Source organism: Schistocerca serialis, chromosome 3 (assembly GCF_023864345.2).
Source record: "Schistocerca serialis cubense isolate TAMUIC-IGC-003099 chromosome 3, iqSchSeri2.2, whole genome shotgun sequence".
Lineage (NCBI taxonomy): Eukaryota > Metazoa > Arthropoda > Insecta > Orthoptera > Acrididae > Schistocerca > Schistocerca serialis.
This window is the reverse complement of record NC_064640.1, coordinates 430,904,183-430,923,158: the sequence shown is the minus strand read 5'-3', so window position 1 is coordinate 430,923,158 and position 18,976 is coordinate 430,904,183. Positions and strand designations below refer to the sequence as shown.

The following is an 18,976-nucleotide window of genomic DNA, read 5'->3' as shown; positions in this document are numbered from 1 at the left end:
AAGTCAAACATCCCTACGTAAATTAAAATACATTCAATACATAGTAAATACACAAAACATTAAAACTCGGGAAAATAGGCCCAAAAACATAATTACTTACCACCAACAAATAAATTTCGCCACTGCAAAGTAGGTCGGCTATCTCTCTCTCTCTCTCTCTCTCTCTCTCTCTCTCTCTCTCTCTCTCTCTCTCTCTCTCTCTCTCACACACACACACACACACACACACACACACACACACACACAGGGCACCATCAAACACAGCAAGACGACATCAACAAACACAACCAACTCATAAACTCTGCACCATAATGACGTCACACGCCAGAACACCCTTACGTTATGGGTCAAAGCAGATGGGTGGAATCAGATGCTTCCGTTGACCTGAAAGTTATGTATTGCATCCCCTTGCATTTTTCAGTATGGTGTAGATGGAACCATTAGGCTTTATTGTTGGTCAATTTGTTACCACAACCATAACTTCTGCTTTCACATTTGTTGGCTTTGCCAACTCTCAACCGAAGTGTCACCTTCCAACCTAATCTAGGCCTCAGGCTGTGCTACAGATCAGTCTGTCACCACAGCCAAGATTTCAGAGGGGTGGGGGGGGGGGGGGGTCCAATATGTAACAGCACATACAGTCTTAATACAGAATGTGAAAAATGTGATATTACAGACTGATACTGTGACATTTCCCCTAACACAGGTAGTGCAAATTTAAACATTCTTGTAAATAAAAGCGCCATACGTGAAATAAGCTTCATATAACACATTATAGTTCGCTGGAACAATATGTGCATGTGACTTCGTAAAGTGAAACACACCATAAATTACACAACCATGCCGTAATAGGACAAACTACAAAACGCATGCTCATACCTGTCCACCTAATCTGGAGGGAAAATTTTCAAACAGCCTGTAAATATCTTATGAAGCAGTATGTTTTATTTACCCTAAGTTACTGTCCCTCATATTGTCATCAGTGACCATATCTTTTTATAAGTTTGGGTATTATGTTTTTCTTTTTTAAAAGGCTTTATGATAATAGTGTTGTACTGGTTTTTTTTTTTTTTTAAACCTGTTCATCACCACTAATTGAACCACATCATCCTCTTCAAAAGTTGCTGCACAAGTGTATTCATGCAACTTTGAAAACAAGTGAATTTTTTTGTGATATCTGGGTTTTAGGAGTAGTGTCCAGAACTCTCCACCAGAAGAACTGCAATAGTGCCTGTTGCCACTCATAATGATGGCACAGATGTTCACATGTAGTCAGCAAATTGCCAGTGTCAACATTTCTTGTCATTTGTTTTAATAGGTTGGTGGATCTTCTAACATCTCAGGGTAGATAACACCATTCTCAGTTTGAGGCAAAGAAAATAATCAAAAAGACAAAAAATAAGTTACTGTTATTCTTTCCAGTTAAATCTAAGGCGTGAGATATTTCTCTTCTGTTGACTGCCTCGCATCAAACCATTGATGCTCATTCTTAGCTGTCTAGTGTGTTACCTAATTTCATCACTTCCATCCTGAAAATTGACTCATGAACAAGAAATGCCTTTACGAGAATCAGTCAATTTCATTTATCTCCTTTGGTCAGCATATTCCCCACTCAGCATATGCTCAGCTTCCAATAGTGCACTCTGTTCATTTCATGGAGGACAATTTATGGCTTTCTATCGTCTTGGATGTTCTCTTCAATTATTTGGATGAACATTGCTTTTGTTTCCTTTTAATATGACACTACAAACACCAATGCATCAGCAAGGGAGGACGACATGCAGTTTTAAATTCAAAACTCCATGTTGTCGCAGTTGAAGTATTTATGGTGTTTTTATGTAAATAAATTGTTGATGAGTTCCTGAACTTGTTTCCCTATTTGAATACAGGAAAATAATTGCAGGACTAAGGTGTAAGCTCTAATTTCTCAGTCAGTCATTCTTTCTGCTCAACGTTTATGAAGGGAATGAAAGTAGAGAATAATGTTATTGGTGCAGTGTACACCATACAATGGGCTTCAGGATTACACAGTTAGAAGTAGGTTCTATTGGATGACACACACAGAACTTCCTCTTTCATTACAGAAACAAATTTCTTTAACTAAACTCTCCTCGCAGATACTTTCCCCTTGCATTTTTCAGTATGGTGTGGATGTAAACATTAGGCTTTGCTACCGCACAGTTTGTTACTGCAGCTTTATTTGACTTTCACATTCATCGACTTCGTCAACTCACGACCAGATTGTCATCTTTCAACCTAATCAAGACCTCAGCCTGCACTACAGCTCAGTCTGTCACCACAACCAAAGGTTTCAAGGAGGAGGTGGCAGGACATCCTATACATAGCTTTACCCTAATTGCAATTGAACAGCTGTAATTGTTGTTAGTTTTGTGGAAGAAAACACTGAAATGGTTGTTATTGAAAAAAACTGTTTCGTTCCAAACCAATATAATTTGACAGTAAGCGATAGTGTAGCATAGTTACATAAACTGTACTGCATAATTTCTAAGAGAGCATACTATATAATGTACTTTCTTTCAGATGAGATAGTGACAGCCATTAACAAAGAAGTTGAAAGCTTAAACTCACCAATAATAGAAGCAAATCCAGGACTTGGACTTATAACTAAAAGATTGCTTAATTGTGGTGCACAAAACTTGCAGTTATATGAATCCAGTGCTGAGTTTAAAGCTCGTTTGCAGGTGAATTATATAGTCAACATTTTTGTACCAGTTCTCATAATTAGTGTATTACCTTCAAACCTAATTATGGGTTGTCATATATGAACTATAGTGAACCAACAGTACTATCATAGCAGATTTATTGAGTTAAATTTATTATACATTATTACTTGTCACATATATTTGTCCTTTTGATTGATGTTGATACTGCTTGCACAGTATCTCTGTGAGAATACTGTTGTGTTAGACTCAGTTTAGTCACATTAATCCATCTTCTTTAGGCCATTGAAGAAGAAAACAGGAGTCGAGTAACACTTTACTCAGCAGATATTTTAGATCTTGCAAAGTTCAAATTTCAAGACAAAATGGACAGTGGTAGCAGAGTTGAAACTATTATAAAACGTGTCCCTGCAAGAAGTTGGAATGACGGTATGTAATTGTTGGGAGATAGCTGTAGAGCTTTATTTTACGGCTTCTAGAATTTTTGTATTTGTTTTCAGGAAATGCACCCAGTACAGTGTTAATATTACAAAAAATTGTTATAATTAGCTTAGTTTTCTTCCTGCAGTACCTGTAAAGTACTGTGATACTGCGGGAAGAATGCTGACAGAGCTAAGTCAAACCAAGCCCCTGGAGTAGACAATGTTCCCTCAGAACTTCTGATATCTTTGGCAGAGCCAGCAATGACTAAACTATTCCAAGTGGTGTGCAAGATACATGAGACAAGAAATATCTTCATACTTCAATGCCAGTTCCAAAGAAAGTAGGTGCTGACAGGTGTGAATCATACATTGTCTTGAAAGGAGGACAAGAAGAGAACAGAATCTACTGAAATGTGCTGCTACAAGAATGCTGAAGATTAGATGGGCGGGTGACCTAACGAATGAAGTGGTACTGAATAGTATTGGGGAGAAAAGAAATTTGTGGTGTATTTTGACTAGAAGAAGGGATCAGTTGGTAAGAAATATTGTGAGGCACCAAGGAATTATCAGTTTAGTATTGGATGGAAATGTGTGTGTGTGGGGGAGGGAGGGAATTGCAGAGGAAGACCAAAGCAGCTTCAAATGAATGTATGTTACATTAGTTATTCAGAGAGGAAGAGGCTTGCACAGTATCAAGTAGCAGGGAGTGGTGGACTGAAGATACCACCAAATAATCTGTTATAAAAGTCAACTCCTGACACTGACTATGGAGATTATTGAAAGCTGAAAATATCATTTAAAACTTGTACAGCTGGAAAACTTGAATAATTTTATCCAAGAATATTGATCTGGCAGGGCTCATGATAAGTTGGGATGCTAAAATTTGTTTTACATGCCTCTTAATTTACCTCCTTTCCTACACCGTGCGAGGTGGTGCTGTGGTTAGCACACTGGACTCGCATTCGGGAGGACAACGGTTCAATCCCGTCTCCAGCCATCCTCATTTAGGTTTTCCGTGATTTCCCTAAATCGCTTCAGGCAAATGCCGAGATGGTTCCTTTGAAAGGGCATGTGCTCCGTCTCTAATGACCTCGTTGTCGACGGGACGTTAAACACTAATGTCCTCCTCCTCCTCCTCCTCCTCCTCCTCCTCCTTTCTTACACACAACTCCCATACTGTAACATATGGGCTTAATGTTACCACACATCATCAGGTCAAAAGCATTATGAACTTTAGTATGGGTTCTTTCCACCCTTCGCATTTGTGATGGCATGAACTCTGCTGAGGACATCTTCAATGAGGTGTCTGAATGTCTGTGGAGGAATGGCAGCCCATTCTTCTTCAAGTGCCAAAACCAGAGAAGGTTGTGATGTTGTACGCTGGGATCTAGGGGAAGCGTACTGTAACGACTAAATGACGATGGGTTGCAAAAATAATCATCTAAATTGAAAATTACCTGTAAGTCTGGTAACTTAGGTAGAGACTTTTGGTGAAAGCCACTTACGTCAGTCCATTAAGAGAGCACATGCGGGGAGGGGGGGGGGGGGACCACTGATTTCGCACTCACTGTTTGCAAATTGGAGTTAAGAAGTGATGCAGTCACCTGTTATCTATAAGTAGAAAGCTCCAAATGATGTATATAGAGACCCTCAAACACCAAGCAAGGTGGATTTCAGCAGAATTTGAGAGTCCCAGCCAATGACAACAGACTCGAATGAACAAGCCTACAGCAGATACTATGTAAGTGAGCATCAGATTCAATTAACTTTGTGCAATCAGAAGGACTTGCAAAAGCTTGCCAGTACGTACATCTGGACTGGGGTTACTGTACATTTGTTTACGTGATCGCAACAAGCTGCTCACAGCAGTAAACAAGACTTGGCACCTTTGCAGCAATTATGGTAACCAAGATCGGGGACACTGACAGTAGAATCAGCAACATGTGTGTGCTAACCGCACCAAATTCCGATCTTACACTTGCACAAGATATCAACACAACACTGCTGCCTGATCGAGAAACGTGGCGAGTGGATCACAACACAGTGTGTAATTGAGGTCTACATCTGTGAAAAAGGATGAAAAAACACATAATCTGAATCTGGAAGGTAGTGAGGTCCCCACTCAGTACAGCCCTGCATTCACATGGAGAAACCAAGTGAGCAACACTCACCCTTCACTCGCTACACATACAGAAGCTTGCAGCCAGTAGTTACACTATGCACCAATTCACGATGCTCACTCACTAAGTGTCAGGCAAGCGGTGTGGATTGTCCTACACCGACCTTCTGCCACTCACTCGTCTCACGATTAAATTGAGTGAGTAAACTAATACAATCCATTATAGTTGATAATGTTAATGGTACTGACCAGAAAGAAGTATTAAGTGTAAAGTTTAGTGGTAAATGTAGCGCATCGCACATGCTCACACTGTAAATTCACTGCGAGTATGCAAATGATTTCAAAAGCCTGGCACCGTGTAGTGGTAGATAAGCACATGATTTATTCACGGCTGTTAAGAAATGCTTACTCAGCTGCATTATCAGGCAAAGTAGCATCGGTCATCTTTGAAAATTGCCGCCAACATTTGTAAAGGGTATTTTCCATCTGTCTCTCACACTGCACCCATGTGCAGGCCATACAGGTGGGCTGTATGCCTGTCGAGCTCTTCTGCTCAGCATGTAGTCTTGACTGACACATTGATGTTAATCCTGAGAGCTTTTGGTGGAAATAAAGATGAACTTGGAGAGTTTGTGGACTAGTGTGACATAGGATACAATCTAACACCAAGCCATAGTGATAGTGTGGTATTAAAATTTGTTAAAACTGAAATTGTGGGCACAGCTCAAAGTAAACTACTCTTAAATTATTTAACAGCAACTTGGGCAGATGTGAAAAATGGACTCTGGATTACCATGTGTGTTTATTATTCTCTAGTTAACAGAAAAGAGCCAAAAGCATGGCCGAATGGCTGAGTCCTATTAATACATTGCAACATCAATTTCTAGAAGCTGTTGAGGGAGTGACGAGGGCATCAGATATTCCAGGTAGCCATACTCTAATTGGGAAAATGCCATAAGCAGTGTTCGTACAAGGTATCAAAGATAGGATGATTAAAACAGGTGTGAGAGCAAGAGGAGAGAATTTAATGTTAGCACAAATAGTATATCTAGTATTAACGGAAGCAGCATCCATCATGTCTAGTAAAGAAAAGTTCATTGAATACAGTCACCTGAGAGACTACTGTTTTAGGTTAAGACAGGCAGCCACCATGCGAGGAACTGCACTATGGACAAACACATCAGGAAATGAGCAGAGAAACAGGCACCACTGCCGAAATGAATAGAGCAAATTCTGTGCAGAGGTCATTACAGATAAATTGTAAGCATGCGACTGATGCGGTGTCATCGATGCGATCTTTGGTGGCATCTGTGGCCATGTGCTATGGCGAGACCTGTGATGTGTTATTTTTTAAATGAACACACCACCATTTGACTGTAGTGTGTTTATTTAATTACGACCCAGGTTTCGTTCTTTTATGCCATTTTGAAGTGATTGAGTTTATGTCATTAACATATATTGCAGGACATCAAACTCAAAATAAGCTATCAATTAAAAAATGCTACATGTAAAACCATCATCTAGTAAAAACATTATTTTACATCAGGCATTTTGTGGAGAGTGAATATTTTCCTTAATTTATGGCATAAAAAAGGCCAAAACCAGATTTGTAATTAAATAAACAACAATACAGTCAAATGGTGGCGTGTTCATTTAAAAATTATTGTATGACTATTACTCAGCAATGTCAAAAACTGTAATGTGTTGAGTTTATAAAGAACTAGGACATTTATCCCAACAGTGTAGTGTCAGTGCTAGGCTAACGAATATGAAGATTCAGAAACTAGGAAACGAGTATGCAATCACCCCATGTCACAAAGTTGTTTTCACTAGAGTGCAAGTGCAGGAGTGATGATGTAAATATAAGATGTGCTCATGGAAGTGTGGGAACGGTAAGTCCCATAGTAGATACTGCCATTCAGGTTAACGTAATAAAGGAATCATCACTGAAGAGTACAGTGGGCAGGAGCGCTGACAAAAGAATAAAACTTGAAGGAAAGAGGTAATAGACACTTGGAGCCTGAGGTTAACGCTGAAGACAGATGACGTTGGTGTGTGTGTGTGTGTGTGTGTGTGTCACAAGTGAGGATGTGTCAGATGTGTATGAAGGTATTTTAGGCAGACTTCTGCAAGAGTTCAAAGTAATCATAGATTTCACAATGAAGAAGATGCTGTGGGTCAAGGGCAGACCAGTACAATTACAGATGGAACTGGAAGCGAAATGGCGAATCTTACTTACTGGAAGAGAGTGACAGAAAAATGAGTGGTGTCCCATGGTATGGACATTAGGCAGCCGAGAGAAATGGCTCACAGTGGCAAGTGTATCAGTAGGAATCCAGGTAGAATCAGACAATAGAGCCAAGAAGAAGAGAGACTGCCAGAGCGAGGATTCACAAGAATTAAGAAGTGTAGGAAGAGACAGGACATAACACGTAAAGTAAAAATTGAACAAAGATGAGCAGCAGATGGAAAGAAAAGAGACCCTGTGTAATGGTATCCAAATAGGCCCATAAGAAAAAAAGATTTTAAAGATTACAGTGCAGAACACAGATCTGACCTAAGGAATAATGGATAACTAACAGTTGCAAACAGGAGTATATTTATCTGCAGAATTTGTAACTGTACAGAGAGACGATGCGTGAGGAATATTTTGAATACCACAGAAGAAGAAGTAATATTTGAATTTCACAAAGTGAAGATAGAAGCAGTACCTGACACGGGAGAAGGTGAGGAATGCCACATACGTATTATAGTTACAGTAAACCAAGAGAGAAATTCATGAATTAGCAAATTAAAGGAAGTGGTGTGAGTGAATTGCGTAAACAAAAAGAAAAGGACTTTCATTATGTAATTGTGTTTTGCATATCATGTTATATTTCACCTGTCTGGAGATAGATCAACGTACACGGAGATGGTGAAGCATGAAATTAAGTTGAAACCAAAGGTGCAAGGTAAAATGGAAAATGTCTGGTCATATCTACTACCAGAGATGCAGAAGGAAGCCATCTGAAACAAGATGGAGCAATATTAATAGAGGATATCATTACACCAAGCATAAATGGTTGGAATTTACCGTCACTAATGATTCAGAAGAAGATGGATGCGTCTTGGGTACAAAAGTAGAGAATAGTTGCAGATTACCAGAGATTACATGATATCTGTATTAGCTCTGTGATTTAAACCAACTGTGAGTGTGATAAAAGAGTATCCAAGAGACGCTACCACAAAGCAATTAAATAGCTTTCTAGTGATCGTGTCATTTTATCGTTATTTTATCAAGGACTTCAGTCGGATAGTGAAACTTGTGTGAATTACTGAGGAAAGGAGCAAACTAGGAGTGGTTGACTCAGCAGATCGCAGCTTTCCAAAAATTAAAGGAGGAAATAACTAGCCCCTTATCTTACAGTATCCTGATCTTGCAAAGCAGTTCATAATTACAATGGATGCTAGCAAGCAGTCAGTCAGTGCTTTACTGAGTCAAGGAGAATAAGGACAGGATCCAGCTGTCACCTTTGAATCCAGAATGTTGGACTGTGCCAAGAGAGGGTATAGTATGGCCAAGTGAGAGCTCTTAGCCATTTTGTTGGCTGTGAAACACAACCGACCTTATGTACACAGAAGAAAATTCATTGTATGTACTGATCACATACCCTTGAAATGGTTGGCACGTATAAGTGGTCAGTCTTGAAGAGTAATGAAATGCAGGCTTAAACTGACAGAATACAACTTTGAGATAATATGCAAAAAGGGATCAAAAAACATAGTTGCAGATGGATTGTCACAGATACCAGAAGACCCAGTTATAGTCATCAGGAATGTGGAAGAGACTGATGAGGAAGAGCAAGATGACCAGCAGCAAGTGATTAGTGAAGAGGAGAAGCGAGCTATTCTGAAGCAATTTCACAATTCACCGGTTGTTGGACATCGAGAAACCAGCCACCCATATGACCATATTAAAAGGTATAAATAATGAAGAGGTATGAAGAAAGGCATAGAAGAATACATTCGAAGTTTTGAGAGTTGTCAGAACAACAAGATTACGCAGAATAAGGTGAAGATGCCGTTAGTGCTGATGGAAATACCCAACCAGGTTTTTGCTTGTTGTGATATCAGTATAGTTGCATTGCTTCAGATAACAGAGAGAAGTAATAGATTCATCCTAACATTTCAGGATACACTCACAAAATTGATTGTAGCAGAGCCCATAGCTCAATAGGAAGTTGACGCAATAATTAAAGTCTTAATGCAAACAATAATTTGTGATTATGGGATACTGTCAGTACTATTGAGTGACCAACGATCAGACTTCCTAAGTGACACCTTAAAGAGGGTTTATCATGTACTGAGAATCCAAAAGATCTAATATTTTGTGCGTACTATCTGCAAACAACTGGAGCACTTGAAAAGATGCATCAAACATCTACACCATTATGTGGGAAAGAAATGCAACATTCCCGGGAACTTACAGTGGGGTCTGGCCAAAATACAATACAACTATGAGGATTACTTAACAGAGCTAAAGTAAAAGATGCACTGCATACATCAGATAGCAAGGAGATTTAATAAGGAATGTAAGGAGAAGAATAATGAGTATTATGGTCACACTCGAAACCGCGAGGAATTCAAGTCAGGAAACAAGGTATTATTACATGATGAAAATGTGAAAAGATGGCATCAAAGAAGTTAACAATCCCATGGAGGGGACCTTTTCGTGTTGTAAGGTCTCATGGAACAAATGTTGTACTTCAGTTAACAAATAAGACTTTCGTAACATTACTTGTGAACACATTCAAGCAGTTTATACAACATTAGAAATATGAGGGTGTGATAAAGTCGAGTCCATTTGTTCTGCAAGATAAAAGAGAAAGAATAAACAAAATTCCACCTTAAAACTCATTTAATAGGGTCTTAGGTATAGAAGTTCTACAGGTTTAGGTGAGGGAGAAGTAATCAGCACTTGGAGACAAGCCAAACACGTGTCACTTTGCCTCTATTAACCTAACCATGACAACAGTAGCAAACAGGAAGAGAGGACATAGATGGAATATGTCAGTGAGAAATATAAACTTTAGACATCTGGAAATTTTTATTTATTTATTTATTTTTATTTACTCATCAAGTTCCATAGGACCAAATGGAGAAGCAAATCTCCAAGGTCATGGAATGTGTCAGTACGTGAACTTACAACATAAAAGTAATAACACATAAAAATAAATGTTCATGAACCTGAAAAAAAGTCTGTCCATAAGTTTAAGTAAACGCTATCAGCAGTACAATAAGAATCAGCTTAATTTTTCAAGGAACTCCTCGACAGAATAGAAGGAGTGACCCATGAGGAAACTCTAAAATTTCCATTTGAAAGCGCGTGAATTACTGCTAAGATTTTTGAATTCAAGTGGCAGCTTATTGAAAATGGATGCAGCAGTATACTGCACACCTTTTTGCACAAGAGAGTTAAGGAAGTCCGATCCAAATGGAGGTTTGATTTCTGCCAAGTATTAACCAAGTGAAAGCTGCTTATTCTTGGGAATAAACTAATATTGGTAACAAGAAACAACAATAAGGAATATACATATTGAGAGGCCGATGTCTAAATACCCAGACTCGTGAACAGAGTTCGACAAGAGGTTCGTGAACTCACACCACTTACTGCCCGAACCGCCTGTTTCTGAGCCAAAAATATCCTCCTAGAATGGGAAGAGTTACCTTAAAACATAATACCATACGACATAAGTGAATGAAAATAAACAAAGTAGACTAATTTACTTGTCGAAGTACCACTCACTTTTGATACCATTCGAATAGTAAAAATGGCAGTATTAAGTCTTTGAACAAGATCCTGAACATGGGCTTTCCACGACAGCTTACTATCTATCTGAACACCTAGAAATTTGAACGGTTCAGGTTCACTAATCGTATGCCCGTTCTGTGAGATTAAAATGTCAGGTTTTGTTGAATTGTGTGTTAGAAACTGTAAAAGCTGAATCTTACTGTGATTTAACATTAGTTTATTTTCTACAAGCCATGAACTGAGGTCATGTACTGCACTATTTGAAATCGAGTCAATGTTGCACACAACATCAGTAAGAGGTGAACCAAATGTGAGCTACTCCCCTTATTCAGTAATGGTCCAACTTCTGGAGCAATATTGTGAGATCAACACAGTCAAGTGCCTTAGTTAAATCAAAAAATACGCCAAGCGTTCGAAACTTTTTGTTTAGCCCATCTAGTACCTCAGAGAGAAAAGAGAATATAGCATTTTCAGTTGTTAAACGACTTCTAAAGCCAAACTGTACATTTGATAGCAAATCGTGTATGAATAATGATTATGTGTAAAAAGAAAAGAAAGGAAAAAAAAGAAGGGGGGGGGGGGGGGAGAGAGAGAGAGAGAGAGAGAGAGAGAGAGAGAGAGAGAGAGAGAGAGAGAGGAACTCACATATGTACACACCGTGAAGCTTTTGTTACAAAGAAGTGTAATATCATTTGAGGACAAATCTTCTCCCAATAAGGGAGATGTAATGACCGAATCATGAGGAGGTTGCCAGCTGTAAGTCTTGTAACTTAGATCAAAATACAGTGCAAGCCACTTGCATTAATCCATTAAGAGGTCACATGCATTGGGAAACTTCTGGTTTCATGCTCGCTGACTGCGAATTGGAGGTAAAAAGTGGTGCAATCATGTATCATCTATAAGCAAACAGCCCCAAATGCCATATAGGCCTATAGAGGTTCTGGAACACCAATCAAGACAAGAACTCAACAGAGTTTGAGAGTTCGTTGGAACAGCAGCAGCCTTGGATGAACAAACCTATAGCAAGTATGTAAGTGAGCATGAAACTCTGTTAACTTCATGATCTCAGGACGACTTGCACAAGCTTATCTGTACGAACCTCTAGAGTAGGGTTACTGGTTTCTGTCGTACGTTTGGCCATTGTGACAAGTACTCGAACGTAAGGGTTTGATTAGAACAGTAGAATCTGACACTTCCATGGATCATGGTCTGTAGTATCATACATGACTGCATCTTAACAAAGTTAAAGGCCAGGGTGGCCATTTGTTCTAGTGAGCATCATCTGTGTTCTTGTAAACCAGTGTCTGTGCTCTTCTGCATGTTCATTGCTAATGCATTGAAAAAAACATCCAAGCCTTTCCGTACTGTTTCCAACCACAGAGACCAGAAAAATCTCCGCTTGACCCCGTCATTATTTCATTCCTGTCCACAGCCACTCATGTAGCAAGAAACAGATGATCTCAACATCCCGCTTTACCTCTGATCTGAGTGTGAGCTTTTAAGTATGTATGTCGCAACACATGTCGGGGTGCAACACTACGTTCTAACTCATCTCATAGGTAAAACTTTTGTGAGGTGACTGGCTACAGCTGTTAAGTATTTTGAAAAAAGCACATTTGTAGCATCAGCTGGACAATTTTATATTTATTCTCAACTGGTTTCAGTTATAAAAACAGTCTTCACAGGAGAAAATGTGTATACATCTGTGTATCGAAAATACATTTTTGTCAGATAGGACATCCATTGATGTATACTGTTTTTCTCCTGTGAAGATGGTTTTATAACTGAAGCTGATAGAGAACAAAAATAAAATTGTACAGATTATGGCATGAATATGTTTAAAAAAAAACATCCCAAAAGTATTTCATTGGGTTCAGGCTGGGACTCTGGGCAGGCCAGTCCATTTCAGGAATGTTATCATCTACAAACCATTGCCTCACAGTTGCTGCTTTATGGCAGAGTGCATTGTCGTGCTGATACAATCAATCATTGTCTTGGAACTGTTCCTCTGCCCTACGCAGTATACAATGCCGTAAAATGTGTTCATATCCTTCCCCACTAAGCATTTTCTTACACGCAATAAGTAGAGTACACACTAAGCACAAAAATACCCTTATACTGCAACATCACCTACTCTGTACTTCACTGTTTGCACTACACATGATGGCAGGTAACAGTGTCCAGGTACTCACCAAACCCTTCCAGCAGATTGCTCATTTCGGCATCCACTGTCCATTGGTCTCTCTCTTTACATCACCTCAAGTGTCACCTAGCATAGATAGCAAAAGATGGCTTATGAGGAGCTGCTCAACCAATGCACCCCATTCTTTTTAACACTGTATGCACAAACATTGTGCTGTCGACTGCTGGTAGCACATTGGAATTCACGGGTAATTCCTTCTGCTGCTTTCATGTGATTTTTTACAACTACCCTCTGCAATTCTTGTCGGTCCCTGGCCCGAAGTAAATGAGGTCTGCCTGAGATAGTTTTAGCTGTGGTTGTTTTGGGCAGCTTTAGAATAGTTCAAATGCCCTTCATGTATTTGTTATTGAGGTGACATCCGATGACTAGGCCACATTCAAAGTTACTGAGCTCTCCTGACCAACCCATCCTGCTGTTCCTGCTTCTCTACTGACAACACAATACTTCCCGCCTCCTTTTATGCTGTTGGGTCCACTGTGGTGTCACCGCCAGACACCACACTTGCTAGGTGGTAGCCTTTTAAATCGGCCGCGGTCCGCTAGTATACGACGGACCCGCGTGTCGCCACTGTCAGTAATTGTAGACCGAGCGCCGCCACACGGCAGGTCTAGAGAGACGTACTGGCACTCGCCCCAGTTGTACAGCCAACGTTCATAGCTACAGTTCACTGACAACTACGCTCTCATTTGCCGAGACGATAGTTAGCATAGCCTTCAGCTACAATTGCTACGACCTAGCAAGGCGCCATAATCCTTTGCTATATATATTGTGGTTATAACATGTATCATCAAGAGCGATGTTCTACAAATGTGGATTAAAGTTAAGTATTCCAGCAGCTACGTACTTTTCTTTATAGCATTCATTACGTATCCTGTTTCAGACCTCACGCCAGCCTGCGTGAGTTTAAGCGCGTGCCTTTCGGTTACCCGTCACTGGGGATTGGCTGTCTTGCCAGTCCACAACATCCACCTCCCATGACATCCAGTGGGTTGGTTACTCCCCCAAATCAATCAACCAACCAACCAACCAACCAACATCTAGTGGCCAATTCCGCATTATAGGTGTCAGGATATTTTTATAAGATAGTGTATTTGCATATGAGAAAGCTTACAAACATTACTGTCTAATGATTTCAGCAATATTCCAATAAGCTTTTATTTTTTAATAATTTCATTGTTAGTAGATTTATGATACCAGTGTTGCTCTCTCACTTCTGCTGCTTGTTGTCTTGGTCCACTTACGAGTAGCACTCGATGTGACGACCACTGATATCAACACAGATACAGTGTCACTGTACCATATTCTGGTGCACACAACCACCAATACCTGGTCCTCCAGCAACCGCTGCAACTGTAACCCACAGCAGTAGGCCTATCTTGGATGTCACAAGGGTCTCCTAAATCAAGGATTTCATGTGACCCCACAGTTAGTAGTCTAGTGGGTTCAAGTCAGAAGAAGATGCGGGCCAAGCAGTTGGGCTTGTGCTGGAACTACATTTTGACACACATGCAGTGGCATGTCTTCCAAGAGCCTATGCAGCATACCATCCAAGAATCACAGGTACGAAGCCCCCCTCCCCCCTCCCCTCCCCCTGACATGTGGTAGAAGAAGGTATGGCCCAGTCACACATCCATCCAACAACCCTGCCCAAATGTTCAGACCATATCGTTCCTAAAACCCATGGGGGCACATAGTGAGGGGGTTTTCATCAAACACATGTGGCTGTTGTGGGAACTGAGAACACTTTTCCTGGTGAACTTTGCTTTATCCATGAAAAGGATCCACCATGGGAAGTCGGGCTTTCCACATAATTGTGCAAGAACCACCTGCAGAAGTGGGCTTGTGAACTAAAATCCTGTGGCTGCATTGTCTGTACCTTCTGGGGCTTGTACAGGTGTATCTGCTGCTCATGCAGAACACACCAGACAGTTTGGTGATCCACAATCAGTCTGCCTCCTGTGTTTCTGACACTCATTGTTGAATCCACTTCCACTGCATGGAGTACAACCTCTTCAAACATGGGTGTGCAGCACCCCCATGGAGCACCACATGTGGTGAATACCTGTCTCCGAGGGCTGCTGGTGCACCGTAGCAAAGAGCGAGAGCAGAAGTGTCTGGTGGTGTGGAAAACTGCATATAACTGATGGGCAGCCCTCCCATCCCACTGTGCTTCAGCACACAGTAGTAGTATATCGGTGTATTCCACAAACATCTAGTTCACAGTGGTCAACAGCAACACACTAAAAATGAAATGTACACACAGTTTGCATTCTGTTGTGTAGTGGATGATTACTACTTTAAAGCAGTGCAGTACGAACAAAGACCACAAGCACAACAGCAGGTATGAACCTCTCTGGGCAGATCACAAACTCAACTGAATAGCATGTAAACAAATGTTTAGTGGGCATGGGACATCAGGTCATCAGTGAATGACATATGAAATACCCTAGCCAGTGGTGCCAAAAAAGTGGGAGATTTGAGCATATGTTGTGGTGTTTTGTGTGTAGTGGGGAAAATGGAATGTTTTTGGACATGTGTTTCTACACTGAACTTAACTGTCTTGGTCTCCACTACAAGTCCTCAATGTCTGTAAAGCGAATTTAGTTACACCCTCTATATCACATTACCTTTGTTTACTCATTTGTCATATTGTTGTAACTGTATTTCATTGATACCCTTGCACTCTACTTCATTCTGTATTGAAGCTGATGTTGCCTATTTTATGTCTAGCTGTTCTCTGCACTAATTATGTTACTTTATTCCTTTCTTCAATTATTATTTGTCTATGTACAATACTTAGTGGATATCACCTTTAATGTGAATGATACACACTGCCCTTGCCTCTGTTTATATTCATATGTTTGTACACATTGTGTATGTTAATCCTTTTATTTGTCTGAGAAAACATATCATTGTGAAATGATCCTAGGGTGATTATATTACTAATTCAAATACTAATAGTTTGGACAGTAACTAAGTTAGATTCCACAAAAGAAATTACTCCAGTGATTTCTTGATTTTTTTTCTGGAAATTTGAAACTCCGTAGTGTGCTCTAAATGTGACTATGAATTGTAGTCCTCCTAAGTTGAATTACAGTTTTATAAGAGTGGTCTTTTTCATTTAGTGCATCATTTCCTATCATTTCACTATATGAACAAATATTCCTAGTCGAGAAATTGATTTATTTTTTTGATGTAGTACATCTTAAAAACTCTTGGGTCACTGAGCAGACAGAAAGATAGTGTTAAGTACAAAAATAAAAACATACTTACAGGTTTACTGAGTTTCATAATGCATTTTCAGTTAATTTGTGCTCCATATCAAAAAATATTTTGTATATATATGTTGTGATGCTTTTGGTTTTCATTTTATATGTTTAAGGTTCATTGAAACATATTTTTGTATCATATAATCCTATCACCTGATCTTAAAATATCATTTTCATTTCAGAGATAGCATTCAGAGTGGTCGGTGTGCTGCCATCATTTGGTTTCTTGAAGTACCTAATGCTGAGTCACATACTGCAGAGTGGTCTCATGCTGCAAGGTCGGCCGGAGCTTTATGTCGTCATTAGTCCAACCCTCTACCATGTAGGCATGTTATATTTGTTTCAGAATGCTTGTAACGTAAATTTGCCAGTGTGTAATTTTGTAGCAGATAGTAGGATCCTATGGAGTTACTGCAACCAAACAGGGTGTCCCACAAGGAATGGTCAGTATTCAGGAAATGACAGGAACAATCATTTGAAGCAAAAAAGTCTAGTAAACGTGGGCTCTAAAATGCGTACCTTAAGAGCTATGAGCAGCTCTACTTCATCTTCACTACTGTGAAATACATCTCTTTCACTGAACAAGTGCTCATAGCTCTCAAGATATGCATTTATAGCACGTTTACTAGATATCTTTGCTTCAAATGACTGTTACTGTCACCCTGAATATTGACCATTCCTCCTTAGACACCCTGTAAAGTGATTATGTGGCTTTATTTTATAGTTTTCATTTCTTTTTTTTTTCCGTTTCACGTTTTCTTACAACAGTGATCTTCCTTGACTCAGTAGCTTTGTTTGTACTGTTACTTAAGCGATCTTTTTACAGCCTGTGCACTCTTTTTAATTAACCTAAACACTGTTTCTACTAATTACATGCATATCTCAAAGAACAGACACTGTTGACAATCTACAGCTGTACGAAATAATTCCAAAATTAATTCGCTGACTGCAAATTCCTTGATGGCTGTGTTTGGTATAGAACTACTACCCAACAGTGACATATGAATATTTGTACTGCCAGATAAGTGGGAAATCCAGGTTTGAGTCCTGGTTTGGTACAAATTTTCGTGTGTTACCATTTAGTGGTAGATCTGTACCTAATACACCTAATGTCAAGGAAATTGTAATCAGCAAATTAATTTCGGAATAACTGATTGTACTGTTTTTTTAATGTACTGGAGTCACTGCAAGAGGCATATCAGCACATTTGTGGACAAGGAGTCACCACCGGGTGTCCTTAGTGAGTGCAGTAATGAAGTATAAAACAGTTTTTTTATATTATAAATTATACGGAGCAAATTGTGCATAAATCAGAGAACATTGTATAATAGTGACAAACACAATGATGCAATGCAGTTGTTGAGACAATGACTTCATATTCAGGGTGGTGATGTTTGCTCTGTCCAATCATTCTCATTTAGATTTTCTGTGGTTTTTCTAAATCATTTGTGGCACATGCTGGGATGGTTCCTTCATCAAGACCACAGCTGACCACCTATCCTATCCTCATAAAAACATACTTATATATTATGTACGTATACATTTTGAGTTATTTATTCTCATTGTTTTATGATGACAAATCTTATATCATTGTGGATAAATAAATGTTTCTAAATAAATTAAATCTGTTAGTTAGTGTAACTAATTTACAAATGTGGGTGAAGACAACATGTATCACAGTCAATTGAAAGGATCACATAACAATAATGGAAATTCCTGTACAGAGCTACATGCAAAATATGGGAAAGGCAACCACTCACCTATAGCGGATGTGTTAGTACACTGAACTTAAATTCTGAAGGATGGCGGTTCAATTCTCCATTCGGCCATCCAGATGTAGGTTTTCTGTGATTTCCCTACATTGTTCCAGGTGAATGGTGGGATGGTTCCTTTGAAAAGGTCACGGCTGTTTTCTTTCCCCATCCTTTCATAACCCCAGCTCATACTCCATTTGTTACGACCTCACTGATGATGGGACGTTAAACTGTTAATCTTTCTTCCTTCCTTCCCTCATCTAATGAAAATTTAGGTGTCCCAAGATTATACGTTAGTATAGGTTCAAGAAAAATTAATTAATATTGCAGTGTGTAGAATTTTGTTATGGAATTAATCAAAATATGAATTTGTGTGTCGACCAGATGAAAGTGTATCCTCATTGGTTGACTATCTTGTGCATCTCAGAAATAGCTTTGCATAATTGTGGTTGAACACAATCAAACCATGCTTAAGAATTGACTTTCTTTTCTTCAGTTTAATTGCATCAGGTCCATTTAATTTTTTTCTCTGCTCAAGAGTATAATGGTTGTCCCATGTTTCTCCATAGTTCCGAATTGACAGCAAAAATCTATTCGGTGACATATAAATCACAAAGAAACATTACTTCAAACTGTCTAATTTGGCTATTCCTTATCAAAGGTTTGCATTAGCAATGTATGTCATGCAAAGGTCTACATCACCTTTAATATGTTGTCTAGGATTTGCTACATGCTGC

The 18,976-nt window shown here is 39.4% G+C and overlaps 1 protein-coding gene across 1 annotated transcript in view; it reads left to right on the top strand.

Annotated features, from left to right (window-relative positions):
• The window catches only part of LOC126470314 (dimethyladenosine transferase 2, mitochondrial), a 45,024-nt gene that overhangs the window by 7,846 nt on the left and 18,202 nt on the right, over positions 1–18,976 (top strand). The window contains exons 2-4 of the mRNA XM_050098090.1: positions 2,542–2,702; positions 2,963–3,110; positions 16,668–16,807. Of these exons, the coding sequence (XP_049954047.1) occupies positions 2,542–2,702; positions 2,963–3,110; positions 16,668–16,807 (449 nt within the window). The remainder of the gene's footprint in view (positions 1–2,541; positions 2,703–2,962; positions 3,111–16,667; positions 16,808–18,976) is intronic.